At 41.6% G+C, this 19354-nt stretch overlaps 1 protein-coding gene across 4 annotated transcripts in view; it reads right to left on the bottom strand.

The window, feature by feature from the left end:
• Positions 1-19354, bottom strand: part of INPP4B (inositol polyphosphate-4-phosphatase type II B) — a gene marked incomplete at its 5' end in the record, with an annotated part of 263750 nt that overhangs the window by 118554 nt on the left and 125842 nt on the right. For all 4 annotated transcript variants that reach the window (XM_081021869.1, XM_081021870.1, XM_081021868.1 and 1 more), the window contains 2 exons: positions 7961-8077; positions 11739-11857. In XM_081021869.1, coding sequence (XP_080877995.1) covers positions 7961-8077; positions 11739-11857 — 236 coding nt within the window. The remainder of the gene's footprint in view (positions 1-7960; positions 8078-11738; positions 11858-19354) is intronic.

Raw genomic sequence — 19354 nt, 5'->3', positions numbered from 1 at the left:
ATAAGTATGGGCCAGCAATTGCTTGGTGCAATCTGATATAACCTCCATGCAACCTCCATTCTCAATAAACAGTGAGTGTCACAAACTGATTTGTGGAAACAAATCAAAGTGAGCACTCAATAAACAGATAAATTTGAAAAGAACAAGTTTCACATTCTTCTGAAAATGAACTATTAATATGAGATTAAGTATTCCACTTCACAACAGCAAAACAAAAATTAGCTTTAGAACTTCTGAAGCTTTCACAAGCTTTCTGTTGTGTTCTATTGTGAAGCAAGGGGCTAATCATAGGCAGACAAGAAACACCTAGGTGATGTGAAGAACTATAACTTAGATTCTAGCAAAAACTTAGATTCTTCAAACCACAAATCTTCTCAGCCAACAGGCCAAAGACAGATCCAGTAACATAGTTCCAAACCTTGTCTACACTGCTTTCAAGCCTAGGGGCGGTTTAGTAGACTAGGCAACTTGTGCCAAATGGTGTTGTGGTTTTCTGATATATACTATATAGTCCAATGCCCACTGGGGAATGCAGTGGAACAACCTGGATTGGTTTCAAAACTCAGTTTAAATGTTTCCTTACCAAAGTTATTCACTTCCATAGTTCCCAATGCACTTTTTGTTTCCACAATTTAAAAAGGGCTTCAGTGCTATAATTGGAAGTTTTTTTAAAAGATGCAAACCAGTTAGAAAGGGAGAGCTTGTTGATAGGAATCCAATATTAAAAGGATGTAACATTTATAAAGTAGAGCAAATGATTTTTTAAAATTTTTATTTTTAGCTTCATAGAACTCTTTGCAAACTACTTGCTATGCTGTTCCTTTTTTATCCTTCCTCCTTATTTTACCCTTCAGGGAGAGGGCAGGGACAAGCAAAGCTAGCAAGAGACCAAAAGTCAGAGAGTTGCACTTTTCCTCAGTCACTTTTCCTGCTGTCTACTCCTTGATTGCTCTGGAACGGCAGTAACAGAATGGCAGTTCAGAGTTCACAAGGTCTGAATGAATTCCAGTGGCCAAGTACATCCAAGCAGACGTTATTTTTCTGACACCTCTAATCTCAGCACTTGAACTGGCAGTCTATGGAATTCTACCTTTCTGCTCCACCATGCAGATTAGGAGGTATCAACTACTTAATCAATAGTTAGTAATAAGCAGGTTTTTTTCTTTAGAAAAATGTTTAGGGGTACTCTCATTTTCCTACTCATACTGAAATACTGCCCCTCGATATGGCCAAACTTAGATTCACAAAATGTTTAGGGGCATGCGTACCCCTGCATTCCCCCAGGAAAAAAATAACTGGTAATAAGAATAATAATTACAGCTTAGAATAGCTGTAAGTTCCACAAAATGTTAAATCAAGTGTGAATGAAGTTAGTTTGCTTGTGTGAGAGAGACCGTAAATTGCACCACCAAATGTTCAAAAGTGGTAAATACTGATGAATAGTACTGAGTTGGGAAGCACCCTGGAATTTGGAGGTTAAAGAACCCTCAGCTAGAGAAATCCTCTTTGGAGGAACCAACAGTTTTCAGAACAAAACATCACAGAGGAGCAACCTATGTCAAGGGACCATGAGTCAGGTCAAGAGGATTCAGAACTCTGAGGAGACACAGGAACACAACCCTCCCCCTCATAAGCCAGGTAGACGCTTCTGTGATTCAGAGGCAGATGTCAAGTGGCTACCAAGTACTAGGAGAACAAATAATATTGCAACTGACTAGCAAATAATAGACTTTCTCCCAACTACCACCAGGAAGGCCCAGAAAATGGTACAAAATAGTAAGGTATTAAAAGGAGATTTCCAAAATTTCAAATTAATGCTGTATTTCCTGGTTTTGAAGATTTGAGAGCTCTCATTCACAACCTTCCCACTCCAAGGGACTTTTTATGGCATTATTTTTTTAATATTAATTTTGTAACAATTCCTTTAAAAATATTTGCAAAAACATAGCTGCACTTCTGTAAATCAAGACCTTTATTCTAATTATTCAAAGTACTGGAAATAATCCCCTTCATGGATCACTGCCTTGCCGTGGCGAAGGGGCTTGAAGAACTCAGAGAAGCTATGAACTATGCCGAGCAGGGCACCCAAGATGAACAGGTCATAGTGGAGAGTTTTGACCAAACGTGATCCACCTGGAGTAGGAACCGGCAAGCCACTCCAGTATCCCTGCCAAGAAAACTCCATGGACAAAGACAGGCATATAAAAGTTATGACGCTGGAAGATGAGCCCCTCAGGTCGGAAGGTGTCCAACATGCTACTGGGGAAGAGCGGAGGACAAGTACAAGTAGATCCAGAGCTGATGAAGCGGCTGGGCCAAAGCCGAAAGGACGCTCAGTTGTGGATATGCATGGAAGCGAAAGGAAAGTCCAATGCTGTAAAGAAAAATATTGCATAGGAGCCTGGAATGTAAGAACTATGAACCTGGGTAAGTTGGATGTGGTCAAAAATGAGATGGCAAGAATAAATATTGACATCCTGGGCATCAGTGAGCTAAAATGGACGGGAATGGGCGAATTCAGTTCGGATGACTATCATATCTACTACTGTGGGCAAGAAACCCGTAAAATAAATGGGGTGGCCCTCATAGTCAACAAAAGAGTGGCAAAAGCTGTACTGGGATGCAGTCTCAAAAATGATAGAATGATCTCGATACGAATCCAAGGCAGACCTTTTAACATCACAGTAATCCAAGTTTATGCACCAACTACTGGTGCTGAAGAAACTGAAATTGACCAGTTCTATGAAGACTTACAAGACCTTATAGAAGTGACACCAAAGAAGGATGTTCTTCTCATTATAGGGGATTGGAATGCTAAAGTAGGGAATCAAGAGATAAAAGGAACAACTGGCAAGTTTGGCCTTGGAGATCAAAACGAAGCAGGGCAAAGGCTAATAGAGTTCTGTCAAGAGAACAAGCTGGTCATCACAAACACGCTTTTCCAACAACACAAGAGACGACTCTACACATGGACATCACCAGATGGGCAACATCGAAATCAGATTGATTATATTCTCTGCAGCCAAAGATGGAGAAGCTCTATACAGTCAGCAAAAACAAGACCTGGAGCTGACTGTGGCTCAGATCATCAGCTTCTTATAGCAAAATTCAAGCTTAAACTGAAGAAAGTAGGAAAAACCACTGGACAGGTAAGATACAATCTAAACCAAATCCCTTATGAATACACAGTGGAAGTGAGGAACAGGTTTAAGGATTTAGATTTGCTGGACAGAGTGCCTGAAGAACTATGGGTGGAGGCTCGTAACATTATACAGGAGGCAGCAACTAAAACCATCCCAATGAAAAAGAAATGCAAGAAAGCAAAGTGGCTGTCCAACGAGGCCTTACAAATAGCGGGGGAGAGAAGGCAAGCAAAATGCAAGGGAGATAGTGAAGGATACAGGAAATTGAATGCAGATTTCCAAAGAATAGCAAGGAGAGACAAGAAAGCCTTCTTAAACGAGCAATGCAAAGAAATAGAGGAAAACAACAGAATGGGAAGAACCAGAGATCTGTTCAAGAAAATCGGAAATATGAAAGGAACATTTTGTACAAAGATTACCATAATAAAGGACAAAAGTGGTAAAGACCTAACTGAAGCAGAAGACATCAAGAAGAGGTGGCAAGAATACACAGAGGAATTATACCAGAAAGATATGGATGTCTCGTACACCCCAGGCAGTGTGGTTGCTGACCTTGAGCCAGACATCCTGGAGAGTGAAGTCAAATGGGCCTTAGAAAGCACTGCAAATAACAAGGCCAGTGGAAGTGATGGTATTCCAGCTGAACTGTTTAAAATTTTAAAAGATGATGCTGTTAAGGTGCTACACTCAATATGCCAGCAAGTTTGGAAAACTCAGCAGTGGCCAGAGGATTGGAGAAGATCAGTCTACATCCCAATCCCAAAGAAAGGCAGTGCCAAAGAATGCTCCAACTACCGCACAATTTCACTCATTTCACATGCTAGCAAGGTTATGCTTAAAATTCTACAAGGAAGGCTCAAGCAGTATGTGGACCGAGAACTCCCAGAAGTGCAAGCTGGATTTAGAAAAGGCAGAGGAACCAGAGACCAAATTGCAAACATGCGCTGGATTATGGAGAAAGCTAGAGAGTTCCAGAAAGACATCTACTTCTGCTTCATTGACTATGCAAAAGCCTTTGACTGTGTCGACCACAGCAAACTATGGCAAGTTCTTAAAGAAATGGGAGTGCCTGATCACCTCATCTGTCTCCTGAGAAATCTCTATGTGGGACAAGAAGCTACAGTTAGAACTGGATATGGAACAACTGATTGGCTCAAAATTGGGAAAGGAGTACGGCAAGGCTGTATATTGTCTCCCTCCTTATTTAACTTATATGCAGAATTCATCATGCGAAAGGCTGGGCTGGATGAATCCCAAGCCGGAATTAAGATTGCCGGAAGAAATATCAACAACCTCAGATATGCAGATGACACAACCTTGATGGCAGAAAGTGAAGAGGAATTAAAGAACCTTTTAATGAGGGTGAAAGAGGAGAGCGCAAAATATGGTCTGAAGCTCAATATCAAAAAAACTAAGATCATGGCCACTGGGCCCATCACCTCCTGGCAAATAGAAGGGGAAGAAATGGAGGCAGTGAGAGATTTTACTTTCTTGGGCTCCATGATCACTGCAGATGGTGACAGCAGCCACGAAATTAAAAGACGCCTGCTCCTTGGGACAAAGGTGATGGCAAACCTAGACAACATCTTAAAAAGCAGAGACATCACCTTGCCAACAAAGGTCCGTATAGTAAAAGCCATGGTTTTCCCAGTAGTGATGTATGGAAGTGAGAGCTGGACCATAAAGAAGGCTGATCGCCGAAGAATTGATGCTTTTGAATTATGGTGCTGGGGGAGACTCTTGAGAGTCCCATGGACTGCAAGAAGATCAAACGTATCCATTCTTAAGGAAATCAGCCCTGAGTGCTCACTGGAAGGACAGATCGTGAAGCTGAGGCTCCAATACTTTGGCCACCTCATGAGAAGAGAAGACTCCCTGGAAAAGACCCTGATGTTGGGAAAGATGGAGGGCACAAGGAGAAGGGGACGACAGAGAATGAGATGGTTGGATAGTGTTCTTGAAGCTACCAGCATGAGTTTGGCCAAACTGAGGGAGGCAGTGGAGGACAGAAATGCCTGGCGTGCTCTGGTCCATGGGGTCACGAAGAGTCGGACACGACTAAACGACTAAACAACAACAACAACTGGAAATAATACACCATTAAAATGAATAGATTTCCCAGGATGTAGTTTTTATTCCAATCAATCCCACTTGTAAATAATTTAAGCTGCTTTAAAGAATGGAAAAAATATATCTCTAAATTCATCTGGCAGAGGGAAAAGCCAAGAATTGAACATAAAATAATGATAGATACAATAGAAAGAGGAGGCTTGCCCTGCCAGATGTGCAATTGTATTATGAGGCAGCTTGTTTGTGTGGGTTAAAAGAATGGATTGTATTGGGCAATGCAGACATTTTAGATTTAGAAGGTCATGATTTAAAATTTGGCTGCTATGCATGTCTTTGGTAAGGGAAGGCTAAAATCTGTAAGAGTTTTATGAACCACATTCTTAGAAAGAATCTTTATAGGGTCTGGGAGAAATATAAGAATCTGAAAATGGCTATTTCCCATTGAAGCAATTATAATTAAGAGAGTTAATATGGACAGACAATGGGCAACCTACAGGGAACGGCTGGATTTTACAGGGGGTGGGGGGAACCCAAACTGAAATCAATAGAAAACTAAGGAGCCACGTTACGGATTGGTTGCAATATTACCAGATATACAACATGTTTAAATTAGATAGAAAGAATGGATTTCTGGCCCAAGGCTCACAATATGAAAAAGAACTCTCACAAAATAAGGATAAACCTCTGCCTAAAATGTATAATTTTTCATTAGAATGGGAAACAAAAGGCGAGCTAGTTAAAGCTTCAGTGACACTCTGTGCAATAGATATAGGACACAATATAGATCTTAACCTCTGGGAGAAACTTTGGAAAAGCGACCTGAAATTTACTGTATGTTATTCATTGAAAGAGAATTATTTGAAAATGATTCATAGATGGTACCTAACTCCAAGTAGGTTGGCTAAGATTTATAAAACAGAATCAGATATGTGTTGGAAGTGTAAAGTGGTGGAGGGAATTTTTTTGTACATGTGGTGGACATATAAATAGGTTAAGGTATATTGGGTAATGATTTATAATGAATTTTAAAAACTGTTCAAAACTACTTTCCCCAAAAAACCAGAGTTCAATTTGGTGGGAATAACCCAGACAGAAATTCCTAGGTGTTAGAAAAGGTTATTTATGTATGCAACAACTGCGGCCTGTGTTTTGTTAGCCCCCAAATGGAAAGTGAGCGAGGTCCAACTAAAGAGGATTAGCAACTTAAGTTGATGGAATACGCAGAAGTTGCAGATTTAACACATAGAATAAGAGCAAGAAAAACGTACCGTATTTTCCCCTCTATAAGACGCCCTCATGTATAAGATGCCCCCTATTTTGGGGGCCTCAAAATTTAGAAAATAGGGGGATTAAGCTTTGGAGGAGGATTATTTGGGGGGAATGCCGAAAATCACTCGCCCGCCAGAACGCACCACACAACTGCTTGTGTCGCTTACAATTGCCACTTCCAATCTTGGGCTCGCGCTTCATTCCGGCGGGAGAGCAATTTTCGGCATTCCTCCCCAACAATCAAGTGGCCAATCGCCGCTTGCAATTTCGGGCTCGCACCAAAAAACCATTCGCCCGTCCCCGCTCAGTATAAGCTCGTCTTATACATGGAAAAAATACGGTCTATTAAAAGAAGAGTGGAAAACGTTTATTGAATATATGGAAATTAACTGTATACATCTGAAAACACTGGCAGCACTAAGATAAATTCAACAGAGTAAATAATTTTTGATGAATGTAAAAGTGGAAAACTGATTTGAATGGTTATAGTAAAAATATGCAGGAATGTATGACAAATAAAATGAACCATGGAAGGGTAAGAAGGGAAGCCATTGAATATTTTTAAAAATATCTAAAAACAATAACAAAGCACTAAAAATAATACAACTTCAAAATTTAAACATGTCGCACTTCTGAAAAGTTATCAAGTGAACAAAATATCTTCTTAGCTATTATTAATGCAATATGTAATATTGTGTTCATCATTCATAATCCATAGCAGGTAAACGAAATACAAATGCAAAGCATTTTGTTTTTAAGGAGGGGGGAATGGTATGATTCCATATTTTATCAGCTTTTGCATACAAACAAATGTAAAAGTCTTGTGACTTCTTTGCTTGTCAGCTGCTCTGGGGAGGATGCTTTAAAGATGCGTTTGAATATTAAGAAAAGCAGGAAATGAAACACAGGAATGTTTTTTTTAAAAAAATAAGCATTTTCAAACCTTTGGGGTGGAAAACTCTGCATGAGAATATATAGACAAACTGTAACTGGGTTGCTGGATATATGTTGGTAAACTGTTCCTATTCCATTACCTCTTACTAATGTGTGTGTGTGTAGATGATACAAAATCCAGTCTTATAAAGTATACATTCTTTAGTAAGTAATACATACACATTTTTAAAACTGATGGCAGATGGGCTGCAACAATACAAGTCTCAATATGAGAATAATTAAAGCCTGATTTGATGATCGTTTCTTTCAGAACTCAGGTCTTACATGACTAGAACTCTATGATCGGTAACATATTTTCTTTCTACCCTTCTTATTTCAATCCATTCCATATGCTGCCAGACACAGTTAAGAGGAAAGCCACACACAACCTTAACTCTTTCTTTCCTGGCAACTTGAACAACAATTCAATACAATCAGCAACACTTGAAAACACCTAAGGATCAAATGGACGGCAAAATAAACCCATGGAAAGATCAGTCATATTGCTGTGCATATTTTAGCAAAAGAAGCAGCAAGATACCTACCGTGTCTTGAGATTTATCCTTGACATCATAGACTGTTAGTTTTATTTTAGTCTCCTCATAGATAGGGTAATCCGGCGGGAACGTCACACCAGTCAGAAACAGTGGGTCTCTTGTTCCCTGCATAGCATAAGCACATAACTCAGATTTAGCAAGGTAGCAGCTGTGTGCCATGCTACAGTCAGCTATGGTCAATGAAACAATAGCCATGGGATCTCCAAAGACAAGAGTTTTTGATGCAGCAAAAGCAGATTTGGATTGCCAACTGCAAGAGCCAGAGATACAAAGTGTAATAGCGCGGACATCTAACTCAGTATAAAGAGAGACGTTTTGAGATACAGAAGTTGAGTTCATGACCACAAACCACCCCAGGCAACTGTGTCACCGTATACTACGAAGCAGTACTCCTCTAATTAGGAACAGCCATTCAGCCATTCATTCATAATCCAAGACATATAAATTCACATGCACTCCATTTAAGTAGTCACATGTTACAATTCATGCAAAAGAACTGAAAATATGGGAGGCACTAGGCAAGGCCATAAATAGCTGTGTGGGAACCGTAAGCTGGAGTCACCAAGTTTCCCAGCTTTATATACAGAGCTTCATGTCTCCCTCCAAGTTCGTGCCTTTTATCTTCATGTATGGTTAATCATAGAATTGCAGAGTTGGAAAGGACTTTGAGGGTCATCCAGTGCAACCCCCTGCAATGGACTAGCAGAGAGAAAGCGCTGTACAACTTGACTGCCTTTCCACAAGAACAGCAAAAATCCTTAAGTCAGGAAAATAAATCAAAACCACATGTTTGGCTATGAAGCAGGGCAGAAACAGGCTGTGAACAATGACTAGATGACATTTTGACCTTCAAGGCTAGTATCTTGGCAAAGGCATAGGCATAGCTTGAACAGTGTTTGATTTATCTATTTTTTAAAAAATATATATATCAATAACCTTTTCATTTTAAGAAGTATTTTCTCAACAATGCAAGCTAAACTAAAAACTGATTCATAGCTGAAATGCATAGGCTTGTAGTATGATGGAAATAATTCCAGCTAGGCTTATCAGGGTTTAGTACTAGAACCTATTTCTAGCACCCAAGTCTTAGCCATGGAACAAGCGATGTAAAAGGGAGTGCCTTTGAGTGTGCAATGAATGCCTTTGCCTCACCACTGAGTAAAGTAAGTGTCGAAAGCCACAGCTTGGCTGGAACTAGAGTTTTCAAGGGCAGGAAGTATGACTTTAGAAGAGATTTTAGACCCAGCACCAAAGGCTACACCTTGGATGGTGCTCAGTAAGTTTTGCAGAATCAGCTTTAAAAATATTATTTTAAATGACACTTTGTGTTTAATATAGCAGGGCCGGTGTGGTGTAGCAACTGGAGTGTTGGGCTTCAGTGAGGGAGAATTTCCTCAGCCAAAAAGGAATATGTGGCCATGGGTCAGTGAATACATTTCAGCATAACCAACCTCACAGGGCTGTTGTAAACATAAGAAGAGAAGAAGAGGAGTTTGGATTTGATATCCCGCTTTATCACTACCCAAAGGAGTCTCAAAGCGGCTAACATTCTCCTTTCCCTTCCTCCCCCACAACAAACACTCTGTGAGGTGAGTGGGGCTGAGAGACTTCAAAGAAGTGTGACTAGCCCAAGGTCACCCAGCAGCTGCATGTGGAGGAGCAGGGACACGAGCCCGGTTCCCCAGATTACGAGTCTGTCGCTCTTAACCACTACACCACACTGGGGCAGGGAATTTACATTGTCCTTAACAATTTGGAGGAAGGGCAGGATAAATTTTGCATAAAGAACTTAGCTTGTTGATGTAGTTAGTACCGCCAAATATCACATTTCCTTCAAGTTATACGGTAATTGTTGTTCTTCCATGCATAAGATACTCAGGGTATGTAAAAGCAGAAGTACTCTATTCTTTAGCCTACTGACTGTTCAGCTACTCAATATTGACCTTGGAAATAACACTGGAAAGCAAACAACCTCATATTCGCTTGTGTTGTGTAAGGTGGTGTTCCTTCTTCTTATCCTTAATCACTAAAATGCATGTGTGTGTGTATATGCATGTCCACATGTATATATGTGGGGGGTGACCTTGCCCATTTTGGCCATGCCCACCATTGGCATGTATCCCCCAGAGGATGGGATTTCAGTCCTCTGGCTGAAAAAGGTTCCCCACACTCCCTCCTTCTCTCTGTCTTTTTAAAAGAAATTGCAGTAACACTACCATCATGGAAGAAGTTTGAAAAAAAACTTTTCGTATTTAAGTATTTTCAAATATATGTTTTTGAACCACATTTTTCATCTTAAAGCTCTATGCAGAGACGTCAGATATAAATGTAACAGCTGCTTCACTTTTAATGAAAGTGATAAAAAAGAATACAAATACTGTAAATTTATTTATAACTTGCCACAGACTTTTGCAATAAACCAATACCATAGAATAACAGAAGAGCTCTTGTGTAGGGTTCCAGCCAGCCATGCATTTCCTGCAAGATACTATAAGCTAGCAGGAGCTCAAGGAAACCATTCTACTCTCCTTCTCCCACCCACATTACATTCTTCTTTTACAAGCAATTTTCCTAGGCAAAGAAACCGTTTCCACCAAATCTTTTGAGAGTTGTAATTGTCAGGGTTTTATCATTGCCATCTTCCCCTGCTGTGTATTTTTCTTACTGGAAGGTGTTTACTTCATGCTGTGATTAAAAGAAGCACGAAACTACTTGTCCATGAGCACAGGGGCTTTGTATGTCTTAAGAAGCAGTACCCTCTTGCACAAGGATGGGATTTTGCAAAGTAGTCTTGTGATATTGCATAGTGGTCTTGCAGATCAATAAAGGTTTTTTTTAAAAAAATCCCACTCAGCTGTATTGTTTTTAATTTGCTTTTAGCCTCCTTTGAGGGATACTGGTGGCATACAAATGGAAGAATACATGAAAATAAAATGCAGAATTTGAACATATATAGGGTTCTGTGTAGAATGTCAGCCAACTCTAAACTGCAATAGGAAAGGGTTCGACCGATGCCTGAACAGTCTGCTACAACAAATGCAGTTCAACACGCCAAACAGTCTGCACAAGGCCCATCCTGCTGTGTTGCAGGCTGTTTGAGTTACAGCTTTAGTACTGCTAGCAGTTCAAGTCATGACAGCTAAATTTGCAGCCGGAAGACTGCTCAAAAAGCATTCCTTTGATGCATCAGGAAACTTTCTTTAATAGTGAGAAGCTAATTCGGATGTCGTTTCACAGAATTAAAACCTGCTTCCTTCCACAACGTATCCTAAAACTCCTTAACATGAATATTTGGTAACAAAAAGTAAACTTTTGTTCCAAGAAGCAGACAAAGCCGAAAGTCACCAGGGCAAAGCCACACCGGGCAATGTTTGCTGCAGAAAGTTATGCCTACAAATATTATCAGTATAAACCATAGAACGCATTCTTCATGAAGCACAAAGCCTTGTGTTTCGGATGACATAGTTCATTGCAAACATACAGCATGCTAACATTTTCTTCACAGAAACTCCCTATTTTAAAATACTTCTACATTTGGGGGGGGGTGTCTTAACATCAAAGGAGAAGCAATAGTTCCCCAGAGCATTTTGCAGCGTGTCTGAAAAGCCAAACAACTTTTTATGTTTCCTTCTGCAGAAGCAGAAGTTTCACAAACAAGCAAATGCCAGCAACTCCCCTCCCCTCCCCTGCTTTATACTGGCTTAAGAGAGAAAAGAAAACTTAGCATTTGATGACTAATGTTGATCGAACAAAGAAAGGAGCTCACCTCCACAATTTCTGTGCTTGTATATCGTGTTGAAGACTGTTCTCCAGGTTGAACCACGGTGATCTGCACAAATGTATTCAGTTTTCGATCACGAGTTGGAGCCACTAGATCTTTACATGCTGGAAATGGCACAGGGGGGAAGGGGAGGGAAAGTGGGGGGAAATCTCTGTAAAAACAAATCAAAGTGAACACACCGCTCTGTGGCAAGGCAGACTGAGCTATGTTTCAGAGTTAAATTGCAGAAAAGCTTCAGCTGATTTAGCAGAGGAAGTCCCTTGGAAGTACCTTACAGAAATAGGAAGTCACATGTTGAAAGCTAAATTGAGTTTTCATTTCCACTAACCATCTATGCAATTCCTGCAAGGCTTTCCTGTGGAACTGGTTCAGCTCTTACATATGAATGTACTAAGCTCCCACTTCATGTATGTGCATATGTTCACACGCACACAGACACACACACTTCATATATGCAAATTTACACACACAGTAATTCAAATTTCAGCCCCCACACCCAAGTATCCTGATGGATAAGCTTTCAAATAATTTGCCATGAAATCATTCTCAGACACCCCAACTTAGTCACCTTTTATTTAAACAAACTGCATCGTGCTTGACTGTTTCAGGGAAGTCAAATTAAATACTGCCACTGGCTATGTTGATTTATATGCTCCAGTAAGACATTATAAAATTTCTTGGCAGGGCTAATCACAGGGTGAAGATTCCATTTTTAAAGCAGTAGAGAACACAAATGGCAGGAATTGACAGAGTGTGTTGCCAATTTTATTACATGCAGTAGCACTGCAGCTGTAACTCTATTTTTGAACAGGTTACAGGTAAACTGTCTTAAGGTGATGCTTCTGTTTAAGGGGAAATTGCAATTTCTCAGCATACAAGTTACTGGAGGAAACCTGCTGAACTTACCCTATAGAAGGAGTTTTATTCAACAGCTCAGAGAACAAACCCTTCCCATGAACAACTAAGCAATTCATATTTTTTTTTAAGTGGGTAACGCCACAGGTCTACTCTCCATTCCACCCCTCCTGACGCAGTAGGGGGGAAATCCTGTACTGTTAATAACTCACCTACTGATGTGAATGGGACTGCTAACAGTCCAGCAGATGTATCACACACATAGTTACAAGCTTTACAGAGAGCCACCCCACCCCCTCAAAAAAACTGAAAAAGGTCAAACTAAGCCAACCATGGGGCACCCCTTACAACTATATCCTTGGGGAGCCAAACAATCTATTGATTCTCATAATCTCCACAGAAGGTATCCCCAAAGATTCTGATTTCCTAGGAGTTAATTGTTTGTTTTTGCATATAGATTTAACATTACAAAAAGTTAATATAAAGAGGGCGAATCTCCCTGCTACACCTCATAACTTTAAACCTAAAGTTACATGGGTACAATATCTGACCAGCCTGGTGAGGTTACTGTGTAAAGCGCAAGACACAGGAAGTGCAAGAGGAACTGTGACCAGCTTTCCAGGAACAACCAAGAAGCACTGAGTAGATAATCATTCAACGCAAGCTGCGAGTCCAGAAAACTAAGCAAATTAAGATTGCTTAGTGTATTTGAATTCTAGAAAACCACACAATAAGTCCCGTGATTGTGCAAACTGAGGATGGATTCAGATACTCAGCTTAGTCACAATATGGAAAGAGGACACTGTATGGGCACATTGCTTGAATGCTTCATCACATCAAAAATAAGAGGAGATACTATGCATTTACAGCTGAACTTGCCTGAAACTGTTTCCTGTTGTGATCTCGCCACTTATCTGTGATATGTCAAAGCACATTTAAGTGAATGGTTCCAAAACAAAGACAAAGAAAATAAAAGAAAGGAAGACTGGTGAAGTCAGTGGTTTTTGTAGCTGTCTTTTCCTTTCTATATTCATAACATTTTACTAATAGCGCAGGGGGCTGGTCCACTGTTCCTCAGAATTTGTGGGGGACCAGACTATATTTTAAAAAATATACCCTGCAAGCCGGTCCCGCAGCTACCTCTGGACCTGGAGGAGGAACGCACTCTGCACGTGCTCAAGAGCACGTCTCGGTGCCACCCGCTCACCAGTGTTGTTGACGAGCAGCAGCTGCTTCATTGCCCGGTCCCCGTGGAGCTCCCAGGCAGCGTGCACCACGTGCTGCGGCCCGTCATGCGAGGCCAAGTCGGGGGGCAGGCAGCACACACAGAGCGCTGGGCAGGTGGCGCACAGCTCACCCTACAGCTGCTCCAACGTGACCTGAGCATGCCACCACCAGCAGTGCTGAGCCAGGCACCACGCACAGGGTCAGCAGGTGTGCCAAGCTCCAGCTGAAGCCCTGCAACGTGCCCGTCACGATGCCCATGGTGCGGCCCAGACCCACCACCCGCCCACCGGCCTCTGTGTCCATGGCCGTGCTGGGTTTACCTCAGCAAGCGGGCGGCGAGACTTCCTGCAGCCAATCTGAAGCCATGCCAGTGTCACGGAAGTCAGTCCCTGTGCGGTGAGGCATCCGTGGCTTCTTTTCAAGGAAACGCCGCGCCAGTTTAGTTCAGCGCGGGGACTGACCAAGTGGGTGGCAGGGTCCACGGGCTGGATTTACGAGCCTGGTGGGCCGCATCCGGCCCCCGGGCCATAGTCTGCCAACCCCTGTCCTAGGGCCTATAGGAAATTTCTTTCTAGAGAAAAGAAAATTATGCCCCAGGACATAATTGAGAAGACACCCATCTACACACTTAAATGCTTTTCTCAAGAACGACGAGCCCATAAACAATCATCACTGCCTCCAAAAATGCTCTTTGGAATCCAAAATGAAACAGACTTTGCTCAAACCACCATATGATGCTATGATTCTAAGATTAACTGCAATTTTATTTAAATCACTAATATTTTAACATTTTCATTTCTTTGAAGCTCCAATAATTTGCTCACAGGCTGGAAGGTAATAAAGATAGCCCAAAGCTGCCATCTCATTAATTGGCCTAGAATGTCAGATAAAAAACTCATCCCAAGGCCAATAAAAACTGCCAAGCCACTAATCATCTTCCACAAATGAATGGCTTATGTGAATGCTGAATGTCACACTCAAAAAAAGGTTTCTGATCCCAGCAACCTGTGTAGAATGTCATATTCTGTTTCAGTTTGTTTAAAGGTCAAGCAACACTTATTTGCTCATAGCAAAATACTGACCATGCTTAAAATGTTTTATTTCTATGTTGCCTCACAAATCAGTTTTATCCCAATGTAATAAATAATATTAAATATACTTCTAGGCAAGTTATTGTCAGTAAGCTTACTTTCTCAAATACACTTAAGGCCATGCTCTATCAACAGCCACTTATATGGCCAGGGTAGGGAACCTGTAGACTGCCAGGTGTTGTTGAATTATAACTCATGACAACCCTGACCATCAAACATGCTGGCTGGGCTGATGGGAGTTGAACAATACCTGGGAAAGACACAGGTTCTCCACCTTGGCTTGGATTCTGACTGCCTTGTGTATAAGCTGAAAACGCTTTTGCTTTTGTGCAGAAGGTTCACCAGCCTCTACCACAGGAAGGAAAAGAGGGAGTGGTTTTCTTCCCTCTTCATGTTTGTGGTTTAGTAAACTTCATACACAGCACAGCAGTATGTTGAGTTACCTATGGGAGATGGAACTCTCTCAAGCGATAAATTATTGCTCTCTTTCCTGGCTAGCTCAGGCCAAGTTGCAGAGGGTTGTTGCAGGAAGTTGCAGCGGGTTGTTGCGGGTAGTTGTCAGGGAGCTGGGAATTCTTCCATGGGAAACATTCCTAGCACCCCAAATTTCAACTCAGATGTGCTCCTTCATGTGAAAACAGAGGGATTTTAAGGAGTGCTAGCAACACACATAAGGATTCTGGGAGGTATTGCCATATATATATATATATATATATATATATATATATATATACACACATGTTTTCCAAACATAACATCCCATTTTAAACAACATAACAGACCTTTGGCTATCACAGCCTAGTACTTCCATCAACCTCGACTGATGGTTTTCTAACTTCCTTTTCTAATTTTGCATTTTATTATTATAGTTATTGCTATAAAATCCAAATACTAAACAAACTCCTTCTTAGTCCTCTTTTGCAGAAATTCATATAGTTCTCCTTATAAAACTTCTTTTAACCCTACAAGCAATGTCAATTGATTACAAATGTCTTTCAAATATATCATGAATTTCTTCCAGTCCTTCAGGACAGTCTGGTCTTGCTGGTTCTGAATTTTCCCAGTTGGATTCTGGGAGGTATTTCCAACTTTACAGGGCAGCAAGAGAGAAAGAGAAAGTGTTCCTATTGTAAAGTAAAGGTAAAGGTACCCCTGCCCCACGACGGGCCAGTCGTGTCCGACTCTAGGGTTGTGCGCTCATCTCACTTAAGAAGCCGGGAGCCAGCGCTGTCCGGAGACACTTCCGCGTCACGTGGCCAGTGTGATGAAGCTGCTCTGGCAAGCCAGCACCAGCGCAGCACATGGAAACGCCGTTTACCTTCCCGCTATAAAGTGGTACCTATTTATCTACTTGCACTTAGGGGTGCTTTCGAACTGGTAGGTGGGCAGGAGCTGGGACTGAAAGACAGGAGCTCACCCCGCCGCAGGGATTCGAACCGCCGACCATACGATCGGCAAGTCCTAGGCACTGAGGTTTTACCCACAGCGCCACCCGCGTCCCTGTTCCTATTGTACCCATAGCCAATACCCACTGTCAGGCCAAGGGTAATGCACTATGATAGGGAAGGAGCACATGGAGAGACTTTGGTGAGAGTTTTACTCATAAAACCCATAAAATCCCTTAAACATACCTCAATTGTTAAGAAATGTAGCTAAGACTCTTGAATACAGACTCTATGGTCTCAGGGTAAAAACCTTCAGAATTTCGGCTTAGACATTGTGAGCTATATTGTTTAATCTTCTAAAATGAAAGGAACATGCCAAAATGATGTAACTGATGGCCAACCTACCAAATCCCTCACCACTGGCTTCATTGAGAGATCAGCTGCCATTTGACTCCTTCCCTCTGAAACTGTTTCTGTCCCAGAACTGCTTTGTAACCTGAGTTTGCTCATTTCCTCTTCCCTTCCCTTCCTTTTTTCCATATGAGCCACACCTTTTAGAGTAAAAGCTAAAGGACCCTTGGACAGTTAGGTCCAGTCAAAGGCAACTATAGGGTGCGGCGCTCATCTCAATTCAGGCCAACAGAGCCGGTGTTTGTCCACAGACAGATTTCCGAATCATGTGGCGCAATGGGACATCATGATGAGTGCCAGAGCACACGGAAACGCTGTTTACCATCGTGCCACAGCAGTACCTATTTATCTACTTGCACTGTTATGCTTTTGAACTGTTAGGTTGGCAGAAGCTGGGACACAGCAGTGTGAGTTCACCCCATCGCACGGATTCGAACTGCCAACCTTCTGTTCAGCAAGCCCAAGAGGCTTAGTGGCTTAGACCACAGCGCCACCTACATCCCTACACCTTTTAGAGTGTAAGGCTGCAGGCAGTCACTATAAATTTTAGGTACTTAATTTTAGGTACTTAGGTACTTAAAAATTATTTTAAGAAGTAACACCAACAACCCCGTTCCCCAGCAATCATGAAAATATTTTCACCAGTAGAACTCCCTGATGAAGCCAAGGGCATCTTTGCAAAATAATGCATGTAATCTGAGGAACAGAACCCCATTAGAACACAAACCATCAAAATAAACAAAATTTGCATTAATGGTGCAAGTTAGTGGAGTGATACATTTGTCCAACTGAATGTAAATGTTGTAAAGCTTAGCCAAAAACAAATTTAGGCCAGCTTTTGAAAAATATGTGAAATAAGTAATACACTGCATAGAACAAATCAGAATGCTTTAAAAAACCAACAAAAACCCTGTGCTTAAACAATTTAATGCATAATAAATAATTGAAACCATAAACCTCTCCAAGCCCCCACTCTCAAAACACTGAGTCCCTTTCTCTTTGTTATTATATCTTCACTTCATCTCCTTTAGTCTGAAATGTTTGTCAAAATCCATTCCCATTATCTGCTGCATCACTCCGGAACATCAGTGATAAAACTGTGTCTCTTAAAAATGGTTAAATCCCAGCAGGACCCTTCCAGCTGTTAAATAGTTTTTCAAGCTCAGATATCCACTAACTTTTCACTGAACAGTGGTTACTCAAAATACTTCCCTCAAAATATGCTTTTTAGTCCAAAACAAACAAGTAAAACTTATGACTGAAAAGTCCTCTTTCGCCTACTGGCTTTAGAAGAAAAACATCATAGGTCACTATCCATATATCCTTGCTTCTTTAAAATCTGAGCTTCTCTAATGGGCTGGGCTTCTCTAGTGAGCTCAGGTTAAAATCATTCTGCAGAAAAGCAAAATCTAGAAATAAATGCTGGTATGAAAAGCATAGGATAGAAACGATCCTTTCCTTTTGTTGGGCCAGACAAAAGGATAGATCTGGAGCCAATGGGTTCAAATTACAAGAAAAAATCATTCCCTCAGATGACTGTGTACTCTCCATCATTCAAGGCTTTTAAGAAGAAGTTGGATAGCCATCTATCAGGGATACTGTAAGGGTGGATTTCTGTATCGGCTGGGCTTGGGCTAGGTGACCTTTGAGGAACTATTACGATAATTGGGCTTTTAGAAGGGAAAATACACTACCCAAGAATATTGCTATGTATCATACAGTGTAGAAACAGGCTTAATGCAATTTTAATGGTATATTTTATTATTTTATGCATGCTGCATTCCCATTTCTGGATTAAAAAGTGGGAAAGAAAGCAATCTATCAAATATAAGGCTAAGGCTTAGGATAAGGCTAAGAAATTGTATTACCTGAAATGCAGTATACATCATGATGAAGTAAGATGACTTCTGGCCTTTACAGTAAACGACAATGACTACCCAGCTACTAAAATAATTATGGAAGTAAAGCTGCAAGCCCAACCCTACTAACCTAGGAGTGAGGCCCACTGCATTCAATGGGACTTAATTCTGAGTACACTTTTTGTGGTTTGGATTGCTGGCAAAGTTATGAAAATGTAACAGCCAGCCAATCACTAAGCAGTTAGTAGGTTGTAGAATAAATCTGGGCACAAGTAATCCACACGTTCCTTCTATCTAAACAAAGTTAACATTATTATTCATCTTAACTCCGGTCTTAATTCCTGCCATTAAATTCACATTGCATCATATTGAAGTATCTGTTATAATTGTATAATACCGAAAGACAGCGGCGTAGCGTGAGTTGTCAGCACCCGGGGCAAGGCAAGTAATTTGCGCCCCCTAACCCGGGGCAAGGCAAGTAATTTGCGCCCCCCCCAACCCCTAACCTGCCGATCTGAGTCGAGTTGCTGCTGGCGCTGCCGCCCAAACCACGCCGCTTGCCCGGAGGAGGAGGGGGGCAGAGAGGCGAGGAAAATGCAACATGGCCCAGCAGCTGCAGCAGCAGCAGCAGCGGAGGCGGGGCTGTGAGGAGGGGCTGCCTGGCACGTCCTCCGCGGCCCTGACGTGCGGGGCTGAGAGCCGCTGCCTGCCGGACGCCTTCAGCCCGGGCGCACGCACAGCTCGTCGGTTCCACGAGACATGGGGCTCTGCTA

Source organism: Podarcis pityusensis (assembly GCF_964106645.2).
Source record: "Podarcis pityusensis genome assembly, chromosome: 9".
NCBI lineage: Eukaryota > Metazoa > Chordata > Lepidosauria > Squamata > Lacertidae > Podarcis > Podarcis pityusensis.
Note: the sequence above shows the minus strand (reverse complement) of the source record. Positions and strands in the feature narration are given on the sequence as shown.